This window comes from Gavia stellata, chromosome 12 (genome assembly GCF_030936135.1).
Source record: "Gavia stellata isolate bGavSte3 chromosome 12, bGavSte3.hap2, whole genome shotgun sequence".
In the NCBI taxonomy this organism is placed as follows: Eukaryota; Metazoa; Chordata; class Aves; order Gaviiformes; family Gaviidae; genus Gavia; species Gavia stellata.
Window position 1 is genome coordinate 11,587,675 of NC_082605.1, and position 26,323 is coordinate 11,613,997.

General features: G+C 45.5%; 1 protein-coding gene across 4 annotated transcripts in view; it reads left to right on the forward strand.

The window, feature by feature from the left end:
• The window catches only part of FLNB (filamin B), a 73,242-nt gene that overhangs the window by 26,614 nt on the left and 20,305 nt on the right, over positions 1–26,323 (forward strand). For 3 of the 4 annotated variants that reach the window (XM_059823259.1, XM_059823256.1, XM_059823257.1), the window contains exons 4-28: positions 151–298; positions 3,465–3,583; positions 4,341–4,418; positions 5,210–5,372; positions 6,653–6,850; positions 8,574–8,711; positions 9,638–9,764; positions 10,306–10,442; positions 10,807–11,000; positions 11,354–11,467; positions 11,994–12,137; positions 12,470–12,593; positions 12,854–13,014; positions 13,595–13,685; positions 13,940–14,109; positions 16,303–16,420; positions 17,118–17,380; positions 18,000–18,597; positions 18,829–19,002; positions 19,382–19,544; positions 19,917–20,077; positions 21,208–21,375; positions 22,893–23,016; positions 23,290–23,446; positions 25,020–25,209. In XM_059823259.1, the coding sequence (XP_059679242.1) occupies positions 151–298; positions 3,465–3,583; positions 4,341–4,418; positions 5,210–5,372; positions 6,653–6,850; positions 8,574–8,711; positions 9,638–9,764; positions 10,306–10,442; positions 10,807–11,000; positions 11,354–11,467; positions 11,994–12,137; positions 12,470–12,593; positions 12,854–13,014; positions 13,595–13,685; positions 13,940–14,109; positions 16,303–16,420; positions 17,118–17,380; positions 18,000–18,597; positions 18,829–19,002; positions 19,382–19,544; positions 19,917–20,077; positions 21,208–21,375; positions 22,893–23,016; positions 23,290–23,446; positions 25,020–25,209 (4,222 nt within the window). Of the gene's footprint in view, positions 1–150; positions 299–3,464; positions 3,584–4,340; positions 4,419–5,209; positions 5,373–6,652; positions 6,851–8,573; positions 8,712–9,637; positions 9,765–10,305; positions 10,443–10,806; positions 11,001–11,353; positions 11,468–11,993; positions 12,138–12,469; positions 12,594–12,853; positions 13,015–13,594; positions 13,686–13,939; positions 14,110–16,302; positions 16,421–17,117; positions 17,381–17,999; positions 18,598–18,828; positions 19,003–19,381; positions 19,545–19,916; positions 20,078–21,207; positions 21,376–21,982; positions 22,073–22,892; positions 23,017–23,289; positions 23,447–25,019; positions 25,210–26,323 lie in introns of all 4 variants that reach the window. The other variant, XM_059823258.1, reaches the window with a different exon arrangement.

A 26,323-nucleotide genomic window follows, 5' to 3' on the forward strand; every position in this document is an offset into this window, starting at 1 on the left:
GTTGCATGTATCAAAGGGAAAATAACTGTAAGAAATCGCATTAGCCTGTGGGAATTTTGAGACGTAGGACTCTGCGTTATAGCTCTGTTTCTGTGTTGACACGCGGTAACCAAGCACTGGTACAATATACTTAATTGCGCTGTCTTTCAGGTTATTACCCCTGAAGAAATTATCCACCCTGATGTGGATGAGCACTCTGTAATGACTTACCTGTCCCAGTTCCCCAAAGCCAAGCTGAAACCAGGAGCTCCTTTAAAACCCAAACTGAATCCAAAGAAAGCAAGGGCTTATGGCAGAGGTAAGGACTCGGTGAGCTTAAGCTGCACACAGCATTTAACTCTGCAGAAAGCTGGGTGGGGTTTTTTGCTTATGTTGAACTCCAGACCTACTGTAACTGACTTCAAAGTTTCACTTGTATACTCTTGGTGTGGTGCCTAGTTTCAGAAATACGTGGATATAGTCCAAAAGACACTCCTAGTTCTAACATGTAAATTCCCCAAAGTCTCTGAACCTGTTCTGCAAGCTGCCAGCCTGGCAGTCCACAGCTGGAAGAAGTAGCATGATACGGGGCTAAAAGAACCTTGGTGTGAAATTTAAGCTAGCGCTATTACTGCTGACGGTCGTTGATCTAGCAGTGAATGCTTCTCATGGTAAAGCACTCCTTTAAAGAGGAAAAAGGTCTTTACAGATGTGTGTCTCTCCAAGGAGGCTCTCTGTAGAGGCTGTCTCTCCAGTTTCCCAGGCTTGATGGCAGATGTGTATTGGGGCGGGCTAATTCTAAATACATTACCTGAATTGATTGGTAGGTGTGAATACGTTGTTCGCACATGCACAAAGGTGGGTTGGTAACCCGTCAAACATTAAATAGTGCCTAGCGCTTGTTGTAAAGGCTGTATTTGCTAATTGGAAGGACTTGTCCATAGATGTTTCTGCAACTGTAGATCTACATAGCATTCTTATTTTTAACGTACCTTTTAAATGGGTAATTTCTTGTAACGTCTGATGTGGTTCTACTCTAGATTGGAATACAATCACAACTAAATGAATAACAGATTTTTACCTTTAATATGCTTGGTATGTAGCAAGACAACACCTAAGCATTACACTTTGTTCTCCATTCCATCTTCTTTTTTTTTTAGATCTGGCGGCTGCTGTTGGTCTTTCAAGATTTTTAGAATTAGTGGGCTTCAGAGTTGGGTGTACAAGAGTGAAATGGAAAGAAATAAAACTTTCCTTATTATTTTCTGTTTTTCTTGTTTTGTTTTTTTTAACTTGATTTTCCATTGAAACTTAACTAGTGGAATGAATGGACATGGACGCTATCTGTGCACTAAAGAGCAGTCACTATAGTCATAAGTGGGTTTAGCACTTACCCTGCTTGGGGTTTATGTCCTTCGTTGGTGCCTTCCACAGCAAACCACAATACATAGACACATTTGTCAGATCCCAAATGTATAGACTACCTATACTCCACTTACTGTGTAAATGACTGATCAACCTGCCTCAATCTATCAAGTCTGGCTTTAGTCATGTTTTTACTCTTTCAAAAACTGGAATTATTTTGTTTTCTGCTTTCGTGCATACAGTGCTCTCAAGCCATTGTAATGGAAATTATAAAGGGTGAGCAGCTCTTCTTGAAAGATGGATGTTTTCCCAAAGTTAATTGCCAAAACATAATCACTAAATATAATTGACAATTCTGACTGCTAACGTATGTCAAATGCGAAAGGTGACTCCAGCAGCAAGGGGCTCACTGCCAAACTGGGCAGGGTCTTTTGCACAAATGAGTAACAGATCTTCATGCTTCCAGAAAAAGGTGACTGTCAGGTGTGAAGTTGGTCAGTCTTAGCTTTTTTTATTATTGTTTTTCCGTGTACTACAGTAAGTTATTAATAACCTTTCAACGTGAATCTTAGCTGCAGCACATCACCCTGGACACAGCAGTGGTTTACTCCAGGGGCAGCTGTGTGTAGACCTGATGTGAGGTGAGCCTGCAGAGGTGCTGTACGGAATCATGCAGATCATCACTGATGCACTATGAGTTCTTGTTTACCCAGCCAAAGCAGATCTCTGAGAAAAAAGTAAAATCTAGAAGATTAAATGTAGGCTAAGAAAGCTCTGTGACTAATGCTATCCTGGCTGAAGCTGTCTTCTGAGGACAAGCAATCCTTCTCGTTTTGCTTGCAGAAGGAGGGATACTGAACTCGAATATCATATCCTAATGCACGTGCAGTGGACAGAAGATACGGAGAGTGAATTTATAGCTGTTTAAACTAGATGATAATCTAGGGCTTAGTTTGAAAGAATGAATATGTCAATTGTTAACACCTTATCAGAATGCTCAGATTTCCTAGTAAAAACATTATCTTCCTTGCATTGCTCTCAAGTTATTGTTTTCTGAAGATAAACAAGTTCAGGAATTCTGTTGTTCACAACCACTTCCTTTATAATCTATCAGACGTTGCACTTTCCACTAATTGTGCTATGGTGCAGTAGTGCCCACGGTTTTATGAATAAGCCAGGGATTAATTCCCTTGGAAAGAAGGGTATATATGTTTGGGCTAGTCTGGAACCAGCAACTTTGGGAATTTCTTCCACCCACTCAGTCTGACACCACCATGACAGGTGTCATGACCTGGGGCTAAGTATGGGGAGATGGTGAAACCCTGCTGGTAAACGCCTGCTGTAGCAGGCCTTGTGCTGAGGAATAAGGAAACACCAATTAAAAGTTAAATGGAAGTGGCACTGAATTGCAGGATTTTTTAAAGAGGTTCTTGCATACCATTTGTACAGTGTTCACTCTGGCCAAGTACTTTGAGCAGCTTTCAAAGAACAATAAATCTGAGCAGTGTCTGTACAGCCGAGTTCTGAAAATGGAGTAAAATGGGACAGTATAGGCAATAACTGTCTTGCTTAAAAATAAGTGTTTCACCCTTGGCTCTAGGGTAATGCCTTTACCAAAAGGCTTCCCAGAATTTCTCTCCTGCCTCCCTGGTTGCCCTTCCTGCGGTGCAGCACCGTTACAGCGTTTTGCTGCGTGAAGCAGAGCAGCTCCTAAAGAGCAATTACTGCACATACCCCACTCGCTGTCAGCGGTGGCACTGAGCTGCCGGGCACTTGCCAGCTGTGGGGGTGACCCTCGGTACGCTGCTCAGACAAACGGGGTAACTTGCTTTCACCCAAACCCAAATGCCAGTTGGGTTCCTGACTCAACTGGAGGTCTTGTAATGAGTTGAGTGCCAATGAATCAATCAATTTTTCAAAATGCTTGTATTGTAAGAGTGGGGGTTATGAAGAGCGTGATGGTCTGGGCAGCTGGTGAAGAGGTGTCATGCACCGGCTTGGGGAAGCTGGTGCTGGGGGCTCGTGTGGGAGGACGGGTTGGACAGCTTGTGCATAGTCTCTGAACTACCTTTTGGGTCTTATAGCAACAGCTAATGTGCTGCTCTGTGTCTGCCTCACAGGGATTGAGCCTCACGGGAACATGGTGAAGCAGCCTGCCATCTTCACGGTAGACACCATCAGTGCTGGGCAGGGAGACCTGATGGTCTTCATAGAGGATCCAGAAGGAAACAGAGAGGAGGTATGTATGTTAAATATTTTTTGTGGAAAAGTAAAGCTGGTCTGAACACTGAAGTTTTTGCAGTAACCCTCATCTTTCACAAGTGAGGTCTTAATGGATAAGTAATCTAAAAAGCAGTTGCAAAATACCATCTATCAAAAGTGCAAGCCTCAAGCTTTTCCTCATAATTACTTTACTGAATCAACTTGAAAAAAAACTTCACTATCTGCAACTAAGCAACACAGCTCCAATGTCCAGTAGTTGCAGTGCTTTAGCTTGACTGGCCAAGTACATTCTGACACACTTTTAGATAACACACATCACTAAATCACTGTCTGCCTTTACTCATTCTGCAAGAATGGCTAAAGCAGCTATTTAGATGCCATGAATCATTTTGAGTTAAAATGCTGGTTTTAATGTTTACAGAAACTTCTCATCCAAATGCTCCACTTGATCATGTTACAACATTCCAGAAAAATACAGCTGTATGTCGGACTTAATGTCTCCTCAGTTTTGGCCTGCCTTAGTAGAGCAATTAACAGCAAGGGAGAGGGCTGGGGTGGGGAGAAGGTAGCTTGCTTCATCTCATGTAAAGACAAAACCAGTGGGTTTTTTTTCCATATGAAAAGAGGAGGTAGCAAGTGTCCCTGCTCCCACAGCAACATGTCTCTGACGCAGCTGACTCTGGCAATAGTTTGCAGCATCAAGCACTACCCAGAAAAGTCTTAGACTGGCGTGTGTAGGCACAGCTCAACAATGGATGTGTTTTCTCTCCTAGGCAAAGATAACGCCGGCCAATGACAAAAACAAGACCTATACAGTTCAGTATGTGCCAAGAGTTACTGGACCTCACAAGGTAGGTTGTGTGTCAATAACCAGTGTTCTCTTGCTGAATGAGCTGCTCTGCTGGTTAATGTGAGGGTTGTGTGTTTACTGACAGTGTAATAGCCACTCTGGGCATCCTGAAGAAGTAGTAACCTAATGTGACCTTAATTCTTAGTCTGGGCTATTAGGCCGCCCCCTTCTCAGGGGGGAGGGGGATTTATTTGTTGGGAGAAAGTACATAGGTGTTTGGGTATCAAGTGCTGGCTGTCCTCTCATGTGGGACCACTTCTTGCAGCTCGTGAAGCCAGTTTTGTGGGTTGTCACAGTCACAGAGGAAAGTACCAGGTTGTTTCTATAAGGTGTTTCTTTGCTGATTATGCTGTACACCATAGAGGTCTTGCAGAGAAGGTTCCCCACCCCGCTCTCTCCCCAGACACCTGCAGAAGCAGGTTTATGATGGGTGATCTCATTGCTTGGCACTTGCCTAAATGGCTGGTCCCCACAGCCAGCCTGAAAAGATAAATGCAACTTCTGCTGCCACTTCATTGCTGGATGGTGATCTGCTTATTATTGGCACATCCGGATTCAAGCATCCCCGCTGGTGTGGCAGGCCCCGTGTGACAGTAGCACTTTAAGGCCATGGCCAGCAGTTACGCTGCATGGACAGGTTGAAGGTTGTGGGACGGATGGTCTCTTTCGCCTCTGAGGCATAGACTCTCCATGATAGGAACACAGGCGCTTGACCCCACGCTTGGCTGCGTGGTGGTGACACTGAGCTCTGCCTCTGCCCGGTGGGTCAGAGCTGACACTGTCTGCCTCTAGGTTTCAGTCCTGTTTGCCGGGCAGCACATCTCAAAGAGCCCGTTTGAAGTGAACGTTGATAAAGCCCAGGGAGATGCAAGCAAAGTAACAGCAAAGGGACCGGGACTGGAGGCAACGGGGAACATTGCCAACAAACCTACCTACTTTGACCTCTACACAGCAGGTAAGCAGGCTGAACAAGTGCCGAAATCCTACAGCTTCCTCAAATGTGAGGAGAACCTAAGCCTTGGAGGAATAAACAAACTGAAAAGTGGGTGAGGAATTTGCAGCCCCGTCAAGTTCAGAGGTGAAATAATAGCCAGGCTGCTCTGGAGGCTTCAGCTGTGTGTGAAACATTTAAAGTATGGAGCTGAGCTGGGGCAGGAAGGTGCCAAGCGCTACCCAGAAATTTGCCATGAACTTGCTGAATGGCAGCAGGCAAGTTCCTGGCTGGTTTCTTCCCCCAACTCATTTTAAACAGGAATGTGAAATGCCCACCTCTGAAGGATGAACTGTGAGTAAACTGTAATCGCTTAATGTGTTCTGTATTTAGCTTTACAGAAAGAATCTGCTGCAGTGCTACTTTGAGTTCATACTTCAATGATGAACTGGTTTCAACCTCTCTTGTAATTATTAGAGGGCTACTACCTTCATTAGGGCATCTCCATCACGTGGCTTGTTGCCTGCTATTAGGCCAACGCTGTAGCCTAGAGGAATGAGTCAATAAGATGCTACAAATGCTAATTCATTTAGAACAATGCAAAACTACTTAGGGCAGTTACTTGAAGTATTTAAACACTGAAATATGCAGAGTAGCATATTTTACATTGCCTTCTGCCTGAGGGTGCTTAGAAATAAAATTAAATGTGGTTATAGTGAGGGGAAGTGTTATGTTCAGCCTCTAATTGGGAGAGGGAGTGGTCTGAATCATGTAAAGACACGTCTGGCTTCTGAAAGTGTCTGGAAAACTATTTCTGTTGCATGATGAGTTGAATAAAATGTGAGAGGAGCAGGTGTCTGAACAAAAGTGAATATGTATAGTCTGGCAGAGAAGGATCCTTGTCCAGACCAGCATGCACATTGTCCGAGCTCTTATTCTAAACTGCTTCAAAGCTTGAGAGATTGAACTGACTTGTAAAGTTGTGGGCTGGTCTGTGATAGAGGTGCTACAGGGTGGTAGCAGTAGGGTAACCAGACTGTATGTGCATTCAGTACTGTAATACTGTGGTGAAACCCTGTGGGTGGAGCAGCAGAGCCCTGTCAGTTTGATGGCTTCATGGAGATGCCACCATCCTGTCTTGCCCCCTCCCCACTTGAATGTCTGTTTGCTGTCAGCAGAAGTTGAACATCTCGGCTGTGCCTAGCAGTGGTAGCAGAGGACAGCTAGCTGAGCTGACTGACCCTAAATGTAGTGCATGTTGCTGTGGGGAAGCCAAGGCTCAGCTGGGCTTGTTTCCTTTGCAGGTGCCGGTGTGGGTGACGTGAATGTGGAAGTGGAGGATCCTCAGGGGAGAAGCCTTGCTGAAGTTGCAGTAGAAGACAAAGGCAATCAAGTCTACCGTTGCACCTACAAACCTGTTCAAGCTGGTCCTCACATTGTCAAAGTGACTTTTGCTGGGGAGGCAATTCCCAAAACTCCTTGCACTGTTCTCGTTGGAGAGGGTATGCTTTTTAAAAATGCACCTAAATGTAGATGGTCACTTTTCTCCTTGGATGTGATCACAGAATATGCTTGAATCTTGCCTTGGACGTTCTCTGTACCTTTCAACATCTTGGACCTGATTCAGTGGGTCACCTGCGTATTCACAGGGTAAAACAGTGCTCTCTTAACAGTAATACGGCTTTTGTTGCTAGAGTTTCCTTTCTGCCTAGACCTCCAAAAGTTAAGCTGCCCTTCATATTTTTTTTTTGAAGTGTTTTATGCAGCTATGCAGTGTCTTGCTGTTTTCCACCTTTGTTCCTCAAATGACTATATTTACTGTTTTCCTTCTTAACTGACACCTAACTTGCTTTCTGTTCCATCCTTACGTGCTCCTGCGCTTTTAGATCTCTGCTCATCTCTCCTGAGCTACCCTCCATTTGTGGAATTTTGGACTTCACTGCTAATGGCTTCGTAGTTGGTAAGAGGTGTGCAGGATGCTCTGTCATGTTTGCTTTTCGTAAGCTTCTAGCCTGCAGCTTGTCCCAGCCAAAAGGGTTTTTGGTTTTGTTGGGGTTGGGGAAGAAAGTTGCAAGTGAACTGAAGCGGTGTGTGACCCACTCAGTGAAACTGGCTTAACCACACGCTGCCTGACTCAGCTGTGTGAGGGCTCTGCGAGCGGTTCCCACTCCACGTTGGGCATGCTCCTGTATGCTCCCACTGAGTTTTCAGAGCTAGCAGATGGCATGCGATCTTCGCTTACACCGTCCGGTGTAGGATGTGGAGCGATGTTGGCTGCTGCAGGGGTGAGGGTAAAACTTGTAAGCTGTTGAAACAAGTAAAAACCTAATGAGCTGCTTGGCAGATTTGTGCTCCTGCTGTAAGCACGGCATATTTTGGGGAAATGCATGTTGGGTTTTTGCTGCTGGGAAGCTGTGATTATTTGTAAGTCTCTTAAAACCCTTCGGGTATCTGGAGTTGAAGACCACGTGGTAGCTGGGATTGTCTAACGAAAACTGTTCATAAGTGTGTGTTACTTATTTATGTAGCCCCTCTGCAGGCCTGGAGAAGCACTCGAAGTAAAGGGGTCAGGCGTAAGCTTACGCTCAGCCATATGTAACCTACTACCCCTACCCATGGCTGCTTTGGTCTGCAGAGGGCTTGATGGCTTTGCTTCTGAAAGTGTGAACTGCGACAAGCAGGGGGTTTTGACATGACATCTCTTAAGGAAGCACGTGCAGAACTCGGCTTTGCTAATAGCAGTTATTCCAGTCATGTGCTTCTGAAAGAACAGCACAATAATACTGTTCACTGGGGCTTACCTGCAAAGGGAAACTTCACCCCATGCTGCAGTGTGCCTCTCAACGCGAAAGGCATCAAGATGATTGTGCCTGGTACGGTGAATATCTGTACGTGATAGCTGTGTACAAGTTTTGTGTTGATAACTGGCATCAAACTGGAAAGCAACAAGGCTTCAGCATTTGCCTTAATTCTAAAAAAGGGCCCTTGTAGGGCATCGGTGTTGCCTGGCTGCACCGAACGCTGCTGCCCAGAAGCCACGGGACATCGACAACGGCTGGGCAGACTTCTGTCTGTCTGTCTTAATGCTATAACGTTGTAACTTGTGCTGAAAGCTAAGCTGTGGTTGCCCTGAGTCAACGTTAAACTAAAGGTTGTTCCAGGCAGGCTAGGCTATGTGTATGTTGAGAATCAAAGATGGTATTGATGCCTGAAATTCCCTTGCAGCCTGCAATCCGAACGCGTGTCGTGCCACTGGTAGAGGTCTGCAGCCCAAGGGCGTCCGCATGAGGGACACGGCTGACTTCAAGGTTGATACGAGAGCAGCGGGGAGCGGAGATCTCGGAGTGACTATAAAGGGACCAAGTAAGTGTTCAGGTGAATTTGTGCTGTGGGTGTGTTTTGGGGAAGCGGAGACTGTGAAAAGGAAGAACAGTTAAGGAGATGATGGCCTGATGGAACTGATGGAGTTTGTATCACCGTAAGAAGCCAAATTTCAGAAGGGTTTTCTGGTACTTTGTGTCTAGTGTGAAGGTTTCAATCTGCAGGGCTGGGTAAGATTACACGTGGTTTTAGGTCTCTCCATTTTAATGCGTATCGGTTAGCAAAACCGAGAAGATCCATGCGTCTGCCTGCTGTGGTTTCCAAGCTTTATGGGTTCGCATTGCATCTTCATCTGATCTGTGGGAGCAAGTCACACTCCAGGGTGAAAATCTTGCTCTTGGGGAGCTGCCGTGCTTGTGTTGTACTTGTGAGCCGGTCACCTCCCACCTTCTGGGACGGTATTAAAAGGTGCATTGTACTGCCTTCACCTCCTCCGCACACACAGTGCTCTGACTGTGTGGCTTAATGTGGTTGGGGTGGGGGGGAAGCAACAGACGTATCGATGTAAATTTTAGTGTATTAAGCTTTTCTCCCTAAATTCTTCATCTTGAAGAAAATGAAAAGTAGGCATTCCCTGCATACTTGTGGTTGCAAAGTTTGACAAATGTTAAGCTTTTTTGTTTTAACATATGACATGCATCATACTGCAGACTAAGAAAATAAAACACAAGGGAACCTATTAAGTCTGGTAACTTAAAATACTTTCTGCTGTATTTCTTCTGGAAGTGTTTGCTGTCTTTGTCCTAGAGGGCAACTAGAACTAACTTCCCTTATAACCTGACCGTTTTTTTTCTGGTGGAAATTTATTCTTGCAAGCTAAAATAAATACTAGAAAGCATGAACTTGTCTGAGTAATTGAAGGCAGGATGGAAGCTGTTAAGTTTAATGCTGAACTGATCTTTCAACAGAGGGCTTGGAGGAGCTGGTGAAACAAAAAGGCTTTATGGATGGTGTATATGCGTTTGAATATTATCCAGCTACCCCAGGGAAGTACGTTGTCACGATTACATGGGGTGGGCACAACATCCCAAAAAGGTAAGTTAGAAATAGCTTTCTTGGAGGTTTTGTGCCCTTCGGTGGGCTTTTAAAGCAACGCTGATCTTTGAAGAAACTCGGGGGGGACAAAGTTAACGGCAAGCAGTTGCCGTGACAGTTTATCTACAGCCTATTTTAGGGCTGCAGCAGCTTATATTGGGAAAGCTTTGAAGGGTGATTCGTATCAGTCTTGCTAAACCCAAAATGATGAATACAAAACAACCACTAAAACCTGGTGGATCATGCAGGTTGGACTTCGCTGTGGGTTTTTGAAGGGATCCATTATTTTAGTGTCCAGGGCTAGAGCAAGCAGTGCAAGCCAAGTATTTGACACTCAGGATTTGTGGTGCAAGATGTAAGCACGTGATGGGTTGGATGACCTCTCTGCTAGAAAGACAATCTGCTGGGCACTGTGCTGCCACATGATAGCATCTATTAATTTAGGAAATCCAATGTAAAGCCTCATTAAAATGCCTGGGGAAAACCATGCATGGTGTATTTGTCCTCATTTCTAATCCCATGCTTTGCTTTTCTCTTGTAGCCCCTTTGAAGTTCAAGTGGGTCATGAAGCGGGTCCTCAGAAAGTGCGAGCCTGGGGGCCAGGACTGCATGAGGGGATTGTGGGCAAATCGGCTGACTTCGTGGTAGAGTCCATTGGCACAGAAGTTGGCTCTCTTGGTATGTTACTTTACTTAGTTTGCCTGAAATATTATTGCAACGCTAGCAACAAACTCATGACAGATAATAACTTTCCCAGCAGTAAAAAAACACGTCTGTAAGACATTTTGGTCTAAACACAAACTTATATCAGAGTGTCAAAGGCAAGTCCTAGAGACAGGAATGTGTGTGATGGGGAGTGTTAAGCTGTGGTTTTATGGGATGAGATCCAGAGGCAAATGATGGATTATCTCCTATATTGCTAAGAAGGGTGATAGAGAGCATCAGGCATGGTTATGGCTAATAAAAAACAGTTTGGGAAAGTGGCGTTAAATTAGCAGCCACCCCAAACCTAACAGGAGGAACCTACTTGTTCCTTTTTCAGGCTTTGCCATAGAAGGCCCTTCTCAGGCTAAAATTGAGTGTGATGACAAGAACGATGGCTCATGTGATGTGAAGTACTGGCCCAAAGAGCCCGGTGAATATGCTGTGCATATCATGTGCGATGATGAGGACATAAAAGACAGCCCTTACATGGCCTTCATCCGACCAGCTTCAGGAGACTTCAACCCGGATAAGGTGGTGTATCAGAATTCACCCATGGCATAACACATCTTTGATATAATACAGTAGAGACGTTTCTGAAGGCTTCTTGGAACAGACTTGACTCTTAAGCTGCCTCTGCTTAAAGCTCTGAATTTGCCATGCTCCAGCCAGATATTACTCAGCTTTTTCTAATAACACTGTTGTGGGTTTGATTTAATGTAATTAAAACTTGCTGAATTAGTCCAAATTCTCAACTTCCACACTAGCCTCTACTTGTATCTCATGCTTCATGGGTTTTGTGGGAAGGAGAAAGTCTTTAGAAATAAATCCCTTAGTTTTACTTCTCTTTTCGAGCTGCAAGCTAAGACTTGGGGTGTTTTTTTTAGGTGAAGGCTTATGGCCCGGGCTTGGAGAGGACTGGCTGTATAGTGAACAATCCTGCTGAGTTCACAGTTGAAACCAAGGATGCTGGGAAAGCACCTCTGAAGATGTACGCACAGGTAAAAAGCCAAAGGCAGCTATGTGAAACTTCAGCAAAAGGGCTTTAATACTGTTGAGAAAAATGCCTTAAGTATTTCTACTCGCTTACACAGCACTTAATTCTGGGCATATGTAATTCTCTCAAAGCTCTGAGCTTTGATCTGTGTAATGTAGTCAGGCAACAAACCTAACTCAAGACAGGATGACTTCTCCCTGGTGTATGAAATACATGGCTTTGCTTCCTTACTTGGAGTCTCCTCAGCAAAGCAAGCTCTAATTTCCCGGGCCATTTGGAAGCACCCGAAGTGTCTCTGAGCCTGTGAATTTCAGGCAAGCTTGTTAAAATATGTGTTGTAGGATGGTGTTAGGAATGAGCAAGTGTTAGATGAGGAGGACTTACACTCCTGTAATTTGCATGTTTCTTCAGTATTTCTGAGCTGCAGTTCTGGAGGAAAACGCCCACGTTTTGGAACAGTATTGGGGTGTTCAAACTATACAAACACTTTTGAAGTACCTGAACCTTCTGCTTATATTACTGCTTTTTAGGATGGAGAAGGAAACCCTATCGATATCCAGATAAAGAGCAAGCCTGATGGTGTGTTTGCCTGTTCCTATGTGCCAGTTAAACCAATCAAACATACAATTTCTGTTGTCTGGGGCGGAGCCAACGTGCCCAATAGCCCATTTAGGGTAAGTACAGAGATGGGTATTACTAGCCAAGCTCACAACTGCTTGTCATTACAACTAGGATGATAAAACCCTTCTGTGAACTTCAAGGAGGTGTGCCCTTCTGCTCCCTTTTTTTAGGAATCTATCCACTTGAAAAAAGCTTTCTATTTTTACAAGCTTGTACATCGGAGGTCTCCTGCCAGTCCAGCTGCAGCCTGGGGGAGTCAGGGCAATTCCCTCTTACCTTGGTACTGTTTTCCTGTAGCCTCTGTCCAAATGATGCTCTGACTTGACTGTGATCTCGAGCGTGACACGGATGTGTAATTCTGACCCTTATGAATCCGTCCTTATAGGTCCTTATAGGTCAAGGGAGTCATCCTCAGAAAGTGAAAGTGTTTGGACCTGGTGTGGAGAGAACTGGCCTGAAAGCAAACGAGCCAACCCACTTCACTGTTGACTGCACGGATGCAGGAGAAGGTAAAGGCAGGCTGGGCTGTTACTGTGGTATCAGAACCACAGGTCATGCAAGGAGGGGGATTATGTATTGTTTCATGCTCATTTTCCTTGTTTCGTGGAAAAACCTTGGGAAGCAGAACATTGCAGTGAATTGTGATGTGATCTGTTACATCAATTAATGTGGTGACTTGGACAACTGCTGTGGAAATGGGAATGTGCTGACTGTTTGGCTAGCAATGTCTGTACCATCCAGTAGCAAAACCTCCACTTGCTTTTCCTAGGTGATGTCAGTGTTGGAATTAAGTGTGATGCTCGTGTGGTCAGCGATGAGGAAGAAGACATAGATTTCGACATCATCCACAATGCTAATGATACTTTCACAGTGAAATACGCACCACCTGCTGCTGGGCGCTACACTATTAAAGTGCTTTTCGCAGGAGAGGTTTGTAATCTTTGTTTTACAGCCTGATGTTTCTAGAGTCTGCTTACCTGCTCTTTGATCACTGAGCATGTGCCAGTTCACAGCTGGCTGGGGCAGTTTACAGCTAGCTCCTTCCATTTCGGTTTGCACGCACTTTGTCTGGTCAATGTTTCTAAAACCACTTTTGTAGTACTCGAAGGGACACAGGTGAGAGGGGTTGGCTGGAGACACTGAAGTTCAAGCATGTGATGTGTTGGGCTGGCATAATGAGTGTGGTCTCAGTGATGGGGCAAAGCTGCTTTCCAAAGGGTAGAGAACCTAAGTGACTCTCCAAGGAACATGGGAATAAAAATAAGTTTTCCTTAAAAAAAAAAAAAGGGGGGGGCGGGGAGAGAGGCCCCTGCAAACTGTCCAGCTGTTAACTTTGCCCTAGACTTTAAATGATGCTACTCAGTAAGGCAGAGCAGAGTGTTTAAGTGAGGTGAAGTTTTACTCAACACAGTGCTGGAGTTAAAGCAGAAGTATCTTAAAATGATTATCTGTCTAGTTCCGGCTAGTGAAGAGCGACCTGGTTATGTTTAGAGCTGTGTTTCTGTTGCAGGAAATTCCTGCTAGCCCGTTCAGAGTTAAAGTGGACCCCTCGCATGATGCCAGCAAAGTGAAAGCTGAAGGACCTGGGCTGAGCAAAACTGGTGAGAGCTGGGTTGAGATGGTGTGGCCAGTGCTGGACCATGAGGGGCTGTTGTGGGGTAGCCACTCCCTGGCTGAGCATTGCTGGGATGCAGCGATGCAGTCCTGGATACAGCGGGATGGTGTGCCAGGCGATTGGAAACGACTCCGTTCCCTTGGCATTTTGCTTGACTGGGCTTTATAGGTACGGAATGCTTCTTGGGAAGAGTTTCTGTGTGCGAGCTCTGCATAAATTAGAATTAACATTTTTCTTCAGGCGTGGAAAATGGCAAGCCAACGCACTTCACTGTGTTCACCAAGGGAGCTGGAAAAGCGCCGCTGGATGTGCAGTTCAGCAGCCCGGTGCCGGGAGAGGCGGTGGCAGATCTGGATATCATTGACAACTATGACTATTCCCACACTGTTAGGTACACTCCAATACAGCAGGTAGGTCCTCTCTTGTAGGAATACAAGAGTGAACGGCTTATGCTGCTGTAGTGCCCTGACCTCCCTCGCTGGTACCCGTGCACAGAGGAACGAGCAGATAAAACTTGCTAGGGTGTCCTGTTCCCTGGGATCCCTAAAGCCTGCAGGACAATTGGGATTGGAAAGCAGTAAGGCAGTTTTCTGGTGTAGTTATTGATAGCTTGTCACTGTTTTCTTTTCTGGGAACAAGTGGGATATTGAAGCAGTAGCTCATGTCATTCCACACCTTATCAGTCAAAGAGGAAAGTTGGCGAACCTTCCCGGGGTCCGAAATGGAGCTTGCTGCTGCACCAGCTGCTTTGGGTTGCTGCGGTCCTGCAAAGTCAGGGCTGTGGTGTGCTGCCTCTCAGCAAGCTGCTGTTGTCAAAGGGGCTGTAGTGCAAACCACAGCAGGGAAAAAAACACCCGCGTTTGGGTGATGGTGCAGCAGCTTCCCAGTAGGAAAGTGAAGGAGTTGGTGCTGAGGAGGGAAGCTGGGCTGCAGATTAATTGCTTCAAAGTATTTGTCTGTATTTGAGGTTTGCCCTTGGGTTGGGAAAAAATTCAGTCTAACTCGTTTTTGGTTCACAGACAGATGCTTCCTAGCAACACCATTAAAGAGCTGAAAGTGGAAGCTGCTAATAACTAGAAGTATTTTTCCTTATGCTGTGCTTGCATATTTGTAAAGGGCCGTTAAATGTCAAAATGCACGAATCTCATGTATTTCTGAAGGCGTAGGTGCTCTAGTGCTGAGATGAAAGTATTCTGCTGCTCTTGTTCTGCTGAACAAACACATGAGCTACTCGGTCATCTGCACCAGCTTCCTTGAATGTAGCTGTGTAAAAGTGGACTGATATGGAGGGCTGCAGCATTATTTACGTGATAAAGCTGGATTAGCATTCTTGGAAGCACCATAGAGCTAGCGTTTTTTTTTGGATAAAGCAGTTGCATGATCTCAGGATGTGGCTGGTACGCCTGTTTGGAGAAGCTTTTGCTTGTTCAGTCAGGGTTGGTATGCAGAAGGGAGCAAAGTCGCCTGAACTCCATGCGTGCGTGAGTGAGCAGTAGCAGATTGCGATGTTTCACGTGAAAATCAGTGGTGAAACAAGCCAGGACGCCCAAAACAGGTTTCCCACTTGGGTCTCCCATCTGGAGGAGTACCTTGGGTCACGGCGGAGCTGTGGACTTACAGGAGATGCTCACAGATAGCAGTGGCAGGAAAGCAGTGGTTAAAAAGAGGAGATGAAAATAGGCTGCACAGAGTAGCTTTGTTGTCCCTCCAGGCTGTGAGTGCATAGGTCATTCCTGGACCCACCCTGTCTTTCTCGGGTTCGTAAGCAGTACCTTACGAATGAGACTCTGGACTCTGAAGAGCCGGAAGAGGACGGACTAGGTAGTTAAATTCCTGAGGGGCCGCGTCAGCAGCAGAGGAGCCTTGGTTTAATGCTGTTGACTCAGCCTTATCTATCTCACGGTGTTGCTACAGCTACCCGCGTGTGTGTTTTCTAAAAACAACCAAGAATAATCATGGAAGCTATTCACTAGCTTGCGTGAAACATCCATGATTATTTCACTTGGGAGCTGAACTGGCCAAGAAAGAAAAGTAAGCAAACAGTGAATATAGCTAAAATGTGGACTGTGGTACAAGAGAATAAAAGGAGCACACATTGTGGGCTGGAGCTTGCCATGGCTGTGCAGTATTCCAGCCAAAATACACAAGAGCATTAATCTTTCTGACTTGCAGAGCTTAAAACCCTGGTATTTCAGATGCTGTAATAATATGGCCTCTTTGCAGGCTTGGCTTTGGCCTGGCCTCTCCTTGCAGTGGAAGGGGATACCTGGTCTGGAGCACTGGGACATTCATTCAGCTGTCGGGTCTGAGCGCGGGAGGGTGGGAGCCAGCCTGAGCCGGAGGTTTTGCCAGGCAGCTTGAATATAGAATATAGTGTAATTAAGTGCTGGAAAGGAGTGCCGCCTTCTCTCTTCCTGCATTAAATAAAAACCATTTAATACTTTTGAAGGGCTGCAGTGGGATGAGAGCTTGAGAGTCCATAAAACAGTAAGTTTGGCTGTGGTCAGCTAAAATGGATTAGTTGAAGTGGTTATGTACTGCTCAGATGTTAGTGCGTCTGTATGAAGTGAGGAACTGAGCTAACTTGTAAATTCTCCAACTAGGGTCCAATGAAGGTTTTGGTAACTTACGGTGGTGATCCTATCCCTAAAAGCCCTTTCACTGTGGGCGTTGCTGCTCCGCTAGACCTAAGCAAAGTTAAAGTCAACGGACTCGAAAACAGTAAGTACCTCTGGGCTGGAAGCCCCATAGCTGCCTCTGAAGTGTCTCCTGAATCTGGGTGATAGCCAACATGTTCTGCTGGAACAGAAGTGGGCAAAACAATCTTCTTTTTAACTTGCTACATTTGGAGATCAACCAGCTCCAACTTTATAGCTTGACGACTCTGACTTAGCTGGTCCTCTTGAGGACTGAATTTCAATTTAGATTTTTTTTTTTCCCCCCCCAAAGATTACGAAGCAGTGTGGACAAAGCATGTGTTCAGGTTTAGTCCCTTGTGGTGGACAGAGCTGGACTCTTCACCAGGCTGGGCACCTGCTGATGAAATCTGGTTTCCTTGGGGCTAGATGGCTGTTTGTTCAAGTATATGTAACGGCTACAGTGCAGAATGTCATTCATACAGTCTCTCTGTTTTCTAAAAGCAGAAGAACTTAGGGCTGTGAAATATTGTTGTGTTCCTGAAATGAGCCTCTGATATTGTCAGGTTATGTCTTACAGGCTTGTTTAGCGCTGTAGCTTTATAGCTCCAATTAACCAAAGCACTTCATTTGGTTTGGCAGGTTTTTTTGTGTGCAGAGGGATGCACTGAGCAGGGTTCTGCCAGTGCTTGCTCCCTCGGTGGTATATGCATGAGAGATTTCTTGGAGCACTCTCTGTTGTTGAGTACTTAACGTAGTAATATGGGTTTTGTCTTTTTCAGGAGTGGAAGTAGGGAAGGATCAGGAATTTGTAATTGACACCAAAGGAGCTGGCGGGCAAGGTAAACTGGATGTTAATATTTCCAGTCCTATGAGGAAAGCTGTGCCATGTCTTGTGGAACCAGTTCTGGGTAAGGAGTGCAGCACTGCAAAATACATCCCAAGGGAAGAAGGACTGTACGTGGTGGATGTGAGTTATGATGGCAACCCAATCCCAGGGAGCCCCTATACTGTGGAGGCCATGCTACCCCCAGACCCCTCCAAGGTAAATGAATGGTTTAGGGCTGTAACAGCAACCGATACCTGAAAACTGAATTGTGGGCTATTGCATGAGACTTGGCTTGGTTTTGGCCAAACCAGACCCAGGAACATCCTTACTCAGAGCGCTGAGTTGTTCCTTTTGCAGGCTCCATGACTCGTGAAGTCATTCCTGTAACACTGTATTTGAAAAAAACATTGAACTAATTAAGAATACTGCAAGCATCCTGCATAGTGTGGCAAATACAAGTATTGCTCCTAATTTAATACAAGTTGGCTTCGTGAGCATCTCGACTGTATTAATGGAGATGCTTCTTTCTGAGGAAATAGATTTCAAGAAAAACGTGTACAGCCATCAAATGTTTTAATGGTTCTACCTTTTCTATCCCATGGCTATATAAAACCAGCTATGGTGAGAGTATGAATATCCTTGCCTAGAAATCTCTTTGAAGGCAAGATACCAACTCTACGGTAAAACTGGGAGGAGTGGCAAAAGAGATACTGCATTCTGTTTATTTTTAAGAGCTTGTTAATCAAGTTCCACATACAAACAAGTCTAACTAGGCAGTCTGTGCTAGCAATAACATGAAAAAATGAGTTTAGCTCAACTGCGTATTCTCTTCTAGGTAAAAGCTCATGGTCCAGGTCTTCGAGGGGGCCTTGTTGGAAAACCAGCCCAATTCACTATAGATACCAAAGGGGCAGGAACTGGAGGTTTGGGTTTGACAGTAGAAGGCCCATGTGAAGCTAAAATTGAGTGCTCAGACAACGGCGATGGAACCTGCTCCGTCTCCTATCTGCCTACGAAACCTGGAGAGTATTTTGTAAACATCCTCTTCGAAGAAGTTCACATTCCTGGTTCGCCATTTAAGGCAGACATAGAAATGCCCTTTGATGTCTCTAAAGTCATTGCCACGGGCCCGGGTCTGGAACGTGGTAAAGTAGGTGAGGCAGGGCTGCTGAACGTCGACTGCACGGAAGCGGGTCCCGGGGACCTGCGGGTGGACATGGTGTCAGATGCTGGTTCCAAAGCCGAGGTCCAGATCGATGATAACAAAGACGGGACCTATGTCATAACGTACGTGCCGCTCTCGGCTGGCATGTACACAATCAAGATGAGATACGGAGGAGAGCAAGTGCCTAAATTCCCAGCCCGAGTCAAAGTGGAGCCAGCTGTGGACACAAGCAGAGTTAAAGTGTTTGGGCCAGGAGTGGAAGGGAAAGGTGAGAATAACCGTTGTTATCAGAGTTTGTAGGACTTGCGGTCCTTTATCCTGCACAGAGTACTCTGAGCATTAAAAGCTGTAATAGCCTTGTGTGTTCCCGTGGTGACCCTTGGACGGGGGTGTTTCGTTATGTTCCCAAATGAGTTGTTTATCATGCTGGTTCACAAAATGTTTTGTCATCGGAAATACATGTGGTTCTTAAAGTGACTCTTCAAAACGTATTCTGCAGATGTCTTCCGAGAAGCTACAACTGAGTTCACTGTAGATGCTCGACCTCTAACGAAGGCTGGTGGTGACCACATCAGGACGCAGATCACAAGCCCGTCTGGCTCCCCCACAGACTGTCTCATCCAGGACAATGCCGATGGAACATACTCAGTAGAGTACACGCCGTTTGAAAAGGGTAACGTCTGGGTTTGGTTTTTTTACTTGAGATGGGAAAACCAAGAGCAAGCAGCTCTTCTGACACTTTCATTTGGCAAACTGCTGAGGTCTGCCAGTAACTTGTTGGCATCTTAGCGAGATTTTTGTGTGTAGAGGAGCTAATTCTGCAGGAAGTAGCTCTATTTTAACTTGAAGAACTGACTTTCACGGTAACTTGGCTTCAGAAGAACAGTGTGTAGATGGCATCTTGGTTATGAAACACCTAGTGAAGTCTCGTGAAATGCAGGAGGAAGCTCTTACCCGTATACTGACATTTAAGCCTGCAGCATCTTGTAGAAGTGATGTTAAGTGATGAGAATATTTAGGGAATTTGGGACATGTTTTCCTCCTTTTAACAGGTCCACATACAGTCAGCGTAACGTACGATGGCGTACCTCTGCCAAACAGTCCCTTCAGAGTGAACGTGACAGAGGGCTGCCATCCATCACGCGTGAAGGCACAAGGACCCGGACTCAAAGAAGCTTTCACAAATCAGCCAAACGCCTTTTCGGTTGTCACCAGGTATCCTTAAGGAATATCTGAGGGAGGGAGGAGTGTAGTGGGCTGTGCGATGCAGGATGCTAAACCCAGTACAAATATTTCTAAAAAGGCCAAGCTGTGTCCTTCTGCTTACTGTGTGTGCTACCTCATTGCGTACTGAGCACTCTGCTCTGCAGAGGTTAGGAGTTTATAGTGGCTGAGGATAAAATTCTAGGAAAATGCAAGTGATGTTATGCTGAATGGCTTTGCATGCCAGAGCACGCTGAAGGCTGGACATCAGAAGTCAGGTTACTGCATTTGCAATAAGGGTAAAAATGCAGCCAGAGGGTGCGAAGGCTATGAAGCTGCTGTTAGAAGCAGGTAATTCTAACAATGTGCTTTTCTGTCTTGCAGAGGGGCAGGAATTGGTGGCCTTGGAATAACTGTTGAAGGACCTTCAGAGTCTAAAATTAGCTGTAAAGATAACAAGGATGGGAGCTGCAGTGCTGAGTATGTTCCTTATGTTCCAGGAGACTACGATGTTAACATCACGTACGGGGGAGAGCATATTCCTGGTAAGAGCTCTTGCTCAGTGGCTTTCAGAAGAGGGAAGGCGTTAAGCTAAGGACTCAGTGCCTTGGCTGCATCTCACTCATGCTGGGGGATGTTGAAGTTTTGACTTCCTGCTTTTCCTGGGAATTCAGGCAGAAGCAGCAGTGGTGTTTGTTCCTCACATCTGTCAGGGAAGCATGGAGTGCTTAGTGCTGTGGTGCGGTAGTGTTGAAGAAGGGTTGCAGTCTCTTCTCGTTTCTGAAACTGCCTGTGTGGGGATGTGGAGGAGCCTTGTCAAGACTGTAGCACCCACAGGGAGGGAACAAAAGAGCGGGTACAGATGGGTGGGACAGGGAAAGGTACGCTAGCCCTTGGCAAATAACTAGTAGTATGCCGAAGTGGTGCATAATACATTAGGTCAAGAAAGTAGCCCTTTGCTATCTGGATGCCTTCAAGACTCTGTTCTGCAGTAAGATGGTCTAATGGGTGAGCTTGTCACAGGGATTCTGTTAAACACTGCAGAAAGCACAGTAGCTGTTTCCTAAACCAGATGTTTACCTGTGTATGCATTCGCACTGGATGTTAAGCTGAAGTGAAGTAGGTTTAAGGAATGTTCCAGGTACGCTGACATCCAGCAGTTCACGATTAAAAGAAGGACTTTTTGCTTGATACCACAAATTAAATGTTCCTAAATGCCAGAGACATTTTGCTGCAATGTTCGAGCTCTTAAGTGCTGTCATACAGCATACATCTAGGTATTCTTCCCTAGACACTGTGAGTGAGCCGATTCTTTCCCGTTGGTCCCATTTTATTTGTCAACATACTGAACTTGGTAAAATATGAAGGAAACAAGTGCCTGCATGACGCTTCGTTTGCACTTCTGGTTTCTTTCATGCTTTTTTTTTTTGAGGTGTGAGAAGCAGATGGATCACAACTGAATTGTTGACTAGACAGTGGAAATGTAGAAGCACCATCGTTACAATTCCGGCTATTACAGAAACAGAGAAGTAGTGTGGAGGCTGTGGGCTTGTCATTCCTGCCTGAGATTGAGGGATAGTAATAAAAAAGCCCAAGGAAAAGTAGGGAAAAAGACCTTTGGTTTCCTGTAACTGTTAATTCTGTGGTGTTTAACTCTTGCTGCATTAACTTCCAGGCAGTCCTTTCAAGGTTCCTGTGAAGGATGTTGTGGATCCCAGCAAGGTGAAGATAGCAGGACCGGGTCTGGGAACAGCTGTTCGAGCCAAAATCCCACAGTCCTTCACTGTAGACACCAGCAAGGCAGGAGTAGCACCCCTCGAGGTGGTGGTGGCAGGCCCCAGAGGTAAGAACTGAAGTACTGCATCCAGCTGTGCCCTCATCTCTGCGTTTGGGTGGGTAACACGGTCCTGGCCCTGCTTGCAAAGGTGGCGATACCACTTGAAATGAGCATTGCCCTCTGTTCCTGTTCATCTGGCATGTGCACCTTGACAGCTGACCCATGTGTCATGCTGTAAAAGGAGAACTGTGTGCTAGGTAGTGCTGCTTTGGGCAGTGTCTTTGGTGGCTTTATGCTAACCTTCAGAGATGGGAGAAGTGACGTGAGTAACCATCACTGGTGAACAACTGTGGCTTAGATTTAGACATCAAAAAGTAAATCCAAAGTCTTACACGTGAATGGTGACTTGGGAAATGCACGTCACGAGATTGCAGGAGTCTCTGAAACATGGTGGGGACCCCTCAGTGGTCCCCAGAGAGCATCAAGGCCCTCAAGCAATAGTGTTAATGATTGCATTAACCTAGGAAGCTGTGTCTCAGTGGCACAGTATCTCGGCAGCGAGTACCTTTTGGCTGCCAGTCTCGCCTTGCTAGAAGGTGAGAGCTGCTTCCCCACTCGAGTGCCAGGTCACACTGGTGCAGGTGTCCCTCAGGTAACCCTTCTTTAATTTTAGCGGATGAGACGGATTCCCAGGGATGGCGCTCCCCATTGAAAGCGATTTCGGATTTCTTTAAAGGTGATCCAAAGGGTGACACTGAGACAGGTTTGAACTCTCACTAACTACTGGCAATTTTGGCTCTCAGAAATCCAATTGGCAACAGCAAGAATCATCTGGAGGAGGGAGCGGGAACCAACGGTGTTGCTTTTAGGCTTTGCATGGCAACTATGCGTTTCTTTTGCGCTTGCTTTGCAGCTAATCCTTCCTGTGTTTTAAAGCCAACTTGTAATTGTAGACTGCTTTGTGTGTTGATCTGAACCAGTATGTCATGTAATCTGCTGCAGATTGAGCTTAATGCAAATTGAAATAATTGATCCTGCTTTCTTAGGACTTTGGCAGCTTGCAGGGCTCTCCTGCCTAGGCAGCGAGCCTGCCTTTCCAAATACCTGATTGTGAAAGACTCAGTTGGTGAATGCTATGCACCAACTGGCTTTAGGGCTCAATTCTGTGCAGTGAATCCCAGTAACAGTATGTAATCTTGTAAATGACAGTTCAGGCAATTATAACCATTACTCATTTTCTTTCTCGAAAGATCTTCAGTGTATTTTGGGCAATTGCTCTTGACCTGGACTGTACAGAAAGGTGGATTTTTTTCCAGTATTTTCACGCTAGCTTTTGTTTACAGCAAGAAGATGGGAAGCGGTGGATAACAAAGCTGTCTCAAGTCAATGGTTCTTGAATACAAAATAAGGGAAACTGATCACTGATCCACACCCATTGCCTTCATTCAAAAAAAAAAAAAATTAAATTTAGCTTGTTGCAAACTGTAAATGAGCAGTGCATCTTGGAGCTTTGTGCAGCAAATGGGTGGTGAGGAATTGAGTTTTAATAGCACAGCTGAGAAAATTGTCTGTTGTTTTTTTAGGAGTTGTGGAGCCTGTTAATGTAGTAGACAATGGAGATGGCACCCACACGGTCGTGTACACTCCTACACAGGAGGGACCCTATATGATCTCTGTCAAATATGCTGATGAAGAGATTCCTCGCAGGTAAGATGATGAAGTTAAACTTAAATGAACTGAAGATTTAATGACCTGATCATGCTCTCCCGGCACATGAGCACCATTTAAGGGCTAGCTGTGGTCCTTTCTACTTAACCAGTGCAGCTCCGTGCACAACTTCAGGGTTCAGCGGTGGTTTGAGCCTGCTGCACCTATCAGCAGAGATGCTGTAGGGAAGGTGTATCCACACCTCAGCGTGTACTGTAGTAACTATCAGCCATTGACTTAGGAGGAGGGCGCAGTAACGGGTTTCCCTTTAAGTCCCTTCAAGGTGAAGGTGCTCCCTACGTATGATGCCAGTAAAGTGACAGCGAGTGGACCAGGTCTCAGTTCCTATGGCATACCAGCCAGCCTGCCTGTGGAGTTCGCTGTGGATGCTAAGGATGCCGGGCAGGGACTTCTGGCTGTACAGATCACTGTAAGTAACTACAAAACCAAGCAGGAGTGGAAACACATTGTTCTAGGTGGGTGTGAGTGGCTCCTATCGGAAATGTCTACAGCTGTACCCTGACATACCCGGTGTCCTGGAGACTGGGCTGATGGCTGGACCTTAAGTGCTGGTACAGGAAGGTCTTGCATTCTGCGTTTGTGGAGCTCTTGGGGCTGCTTTTGAGACTTCTGTCTTAAAGTCATCACCCATGCTATATTTGGCTCGTGGTTAACCTTACACTCTGCAAATGCCCAAAATGAGATAAATAGTTTCTTGTAAGATTATGAAAATGCTGGAATTTGAAATGGAGACAGCCTTCTAGCAGTGTAGTTCAGCAAGGCCATGAGATAACATCCACACTGAGCATTACATGATGATAAATTAACAAACAAGTCCCCTTCAAGGCTGCCAAAAGTCATAAGCTGCTTAAGAAGATACTACAGGAATGTTTTTATTTGACTTTGTTATTGCTTTTCCTGAAGTTTCTGGTGCCTGGACTCTGTGGCCTCAGCAAAAAGGTCTCTGGTTAGTGGGCCATAAAGCACATTTCTGAGCTCTGGCATGCCTAGGTCATGACATGGCCGGTTATACTTGCCCTTCTGCATTCTTGCTCCTGTGCTGTCCCACTGTCTGCTCAGGTGCAGCAAAGCAGTTGCTTTTATTCTAGCATGCAAGTGTGCTCTTAAAGGATCCAGAATGCTTATCAGAGCTCCCAGCCTGGCTGTGGCTTTGAAGATCAAGTTCCGCAAGTCCTGCATGGTGGGAGTGCATAGGTGATCCTCCTCACAGCATTTGTTTACTTCTCGTTCCGAGCTGTTGAATGTCAAACGTTTCACAAGCCTTCCTGAAAGAAGTAAGGTCTTTCACACTGTGCCTAAAATCTCAAGTCCTTTGCAGCTTATACTGTACCTTTGGCAGTGTTAAGTCATGAAATACAGAATGGGGTCAACGTGCGGTTCCGTGTAAGCAGGCCTGGAAGACTTTCTAAAACGCTTCATGCTTTGCAGCTGATGATTTGCACTGAAAGCTGAGGGTGGGAGTAGCTCTGTCGGGAATATTATGCACAGTGCTGATCTTGGTTGTAGATACGAAAGCTCGATGCTGACCTTAGATCTGACCTCAGACCTTTCGGGGGGCAGCTGGCCAAAGCTACCCAGTGCTTTGTCAGGACAGAGCTGCACAGTCTGGCTCCCGATCTGTGCCTCAGGGACCTGGGAAGTGTTCTTTATTTCCAGCAGCAATATGACAATGAAGCCTAAAATGTCTTACAATTAATATAAAGTTCATTAAAATGGCTTGCTGCATTTTGTAAATATTCTCGTCTCAGACAAAGGGTAGTTAATGATAGCACTGATTGTTTTATAGTGGTTTGATACCTTTTTGCTCCTAATAGTCTATTCCTGGTACTAGTCCTTGAGTGAAATATATTTAACCCTCCAAAAGCTGCAGTTCTGTATCTGTTTGAAGCTATCTAAACATGGTTTTGAACAGATTTGCTGCCCTGCTAAAGGAATTCATAACTAACTTCATTGTGCCTAAATCTTCTGTTTTTCATCCTCAGGACCAAGAGGGCAAACCCAAGAGAGTGGACATTCATGACAACAAGGATGGCACTTACACAGTCACCTATGTCCCTGACAAAACGGGCCGCTATACAATTGGTGTGAAGTATGGTGGAGATGATATCCCATCCTCTCCCTATCGGATCCGGGCATCCCCAGCTGGAGATGCCAGCAAGTGTTTGGCCACAGGTGAGTGTTGGATTCTCTCTGTTGCTGTTATTTGTCCTTGGTGAGAAGTTGCCTTCTGAGCATGATACAGTTGATGTAGTGGGTGTAGAATACGCTAGAGACTTGCGTAATCTGGCTGCTCTTACAAGAGGGGTTTTCCTAAAGATAAAGAAGCGTCAACCAGCTGAGCAGGAATCTTTGCAGTCTTAGCAAAATCTTTCAAACTGCCTGGGTTGTTATAAACAACCAAATGCAACCGAAGTCTGATGCTTATTTTGGCCTAGATAAATCCTGCTGAGAACTGCAGTCAAGTTGATTTAAAAATAATACATTTGCGTACGTTCACTGCATCATGCTCCTTGCACTGCGAGTGTTGCAAGAAGCTTTTCGTTCTGAGCAAGAACAGAATTAATTCTGAGGATGTAAATAGCTGGCCGTGTGCTTCTGCATTAGCAAAGCCTGTTGAGGCTGGGTGTTACCGGTGGAGGTTTCCGCTGCTTTTCTGTCTGATTAAGGTTGGCCAGGGTCTGAACAGACTTTTGGAAGGCATGGGTGGAGGGAGAGAACCTAAAGAGAAGATGTTACTACGACTCAAAAAAATCATTGCCTCAAAAATCATTGCCTTAGTGTAGGAGAGGGACTCCAAATTTGTTGCTGTAGGAGCACACTTACAGCTTTGACCCTTACCCGTTCTCAAGATGGGTGGTCATCACGCAGCTGCGGGCTGGCCACTGCGGCACGCTGCCGCCTCCCAGCCAGCCAGAGGCTGTGGCAGGGAGCAGAAGCGCCAGGAACTAGTTACGAGAATGCCACTGAATGTTAAATCCCCTGATTTCAAAATAAAGAAATATATTAGGCAAGACCAAATTGAACAGGGAAACTTAATCTGTGGTTGCAGACCTGTGAGAGTGTCTGGGCATTGTGCTGACCTGCATTGTGCAGTTAGAGCATACCCGGTGCCCGTCCAGCAGCTGGCTGCTTTCAAACCTGCTTAAACAGAAATATATTCCTGGCACAATGGAAAACACAGAGCGGCAGGTATCCACTTTGCTTCAAAATTGGTTTAAAAGAGGCCTTAATGGCTGAATCTGATACTCTTCCAACTAACTCAAGTCGCTAACTATTCAAAATAACT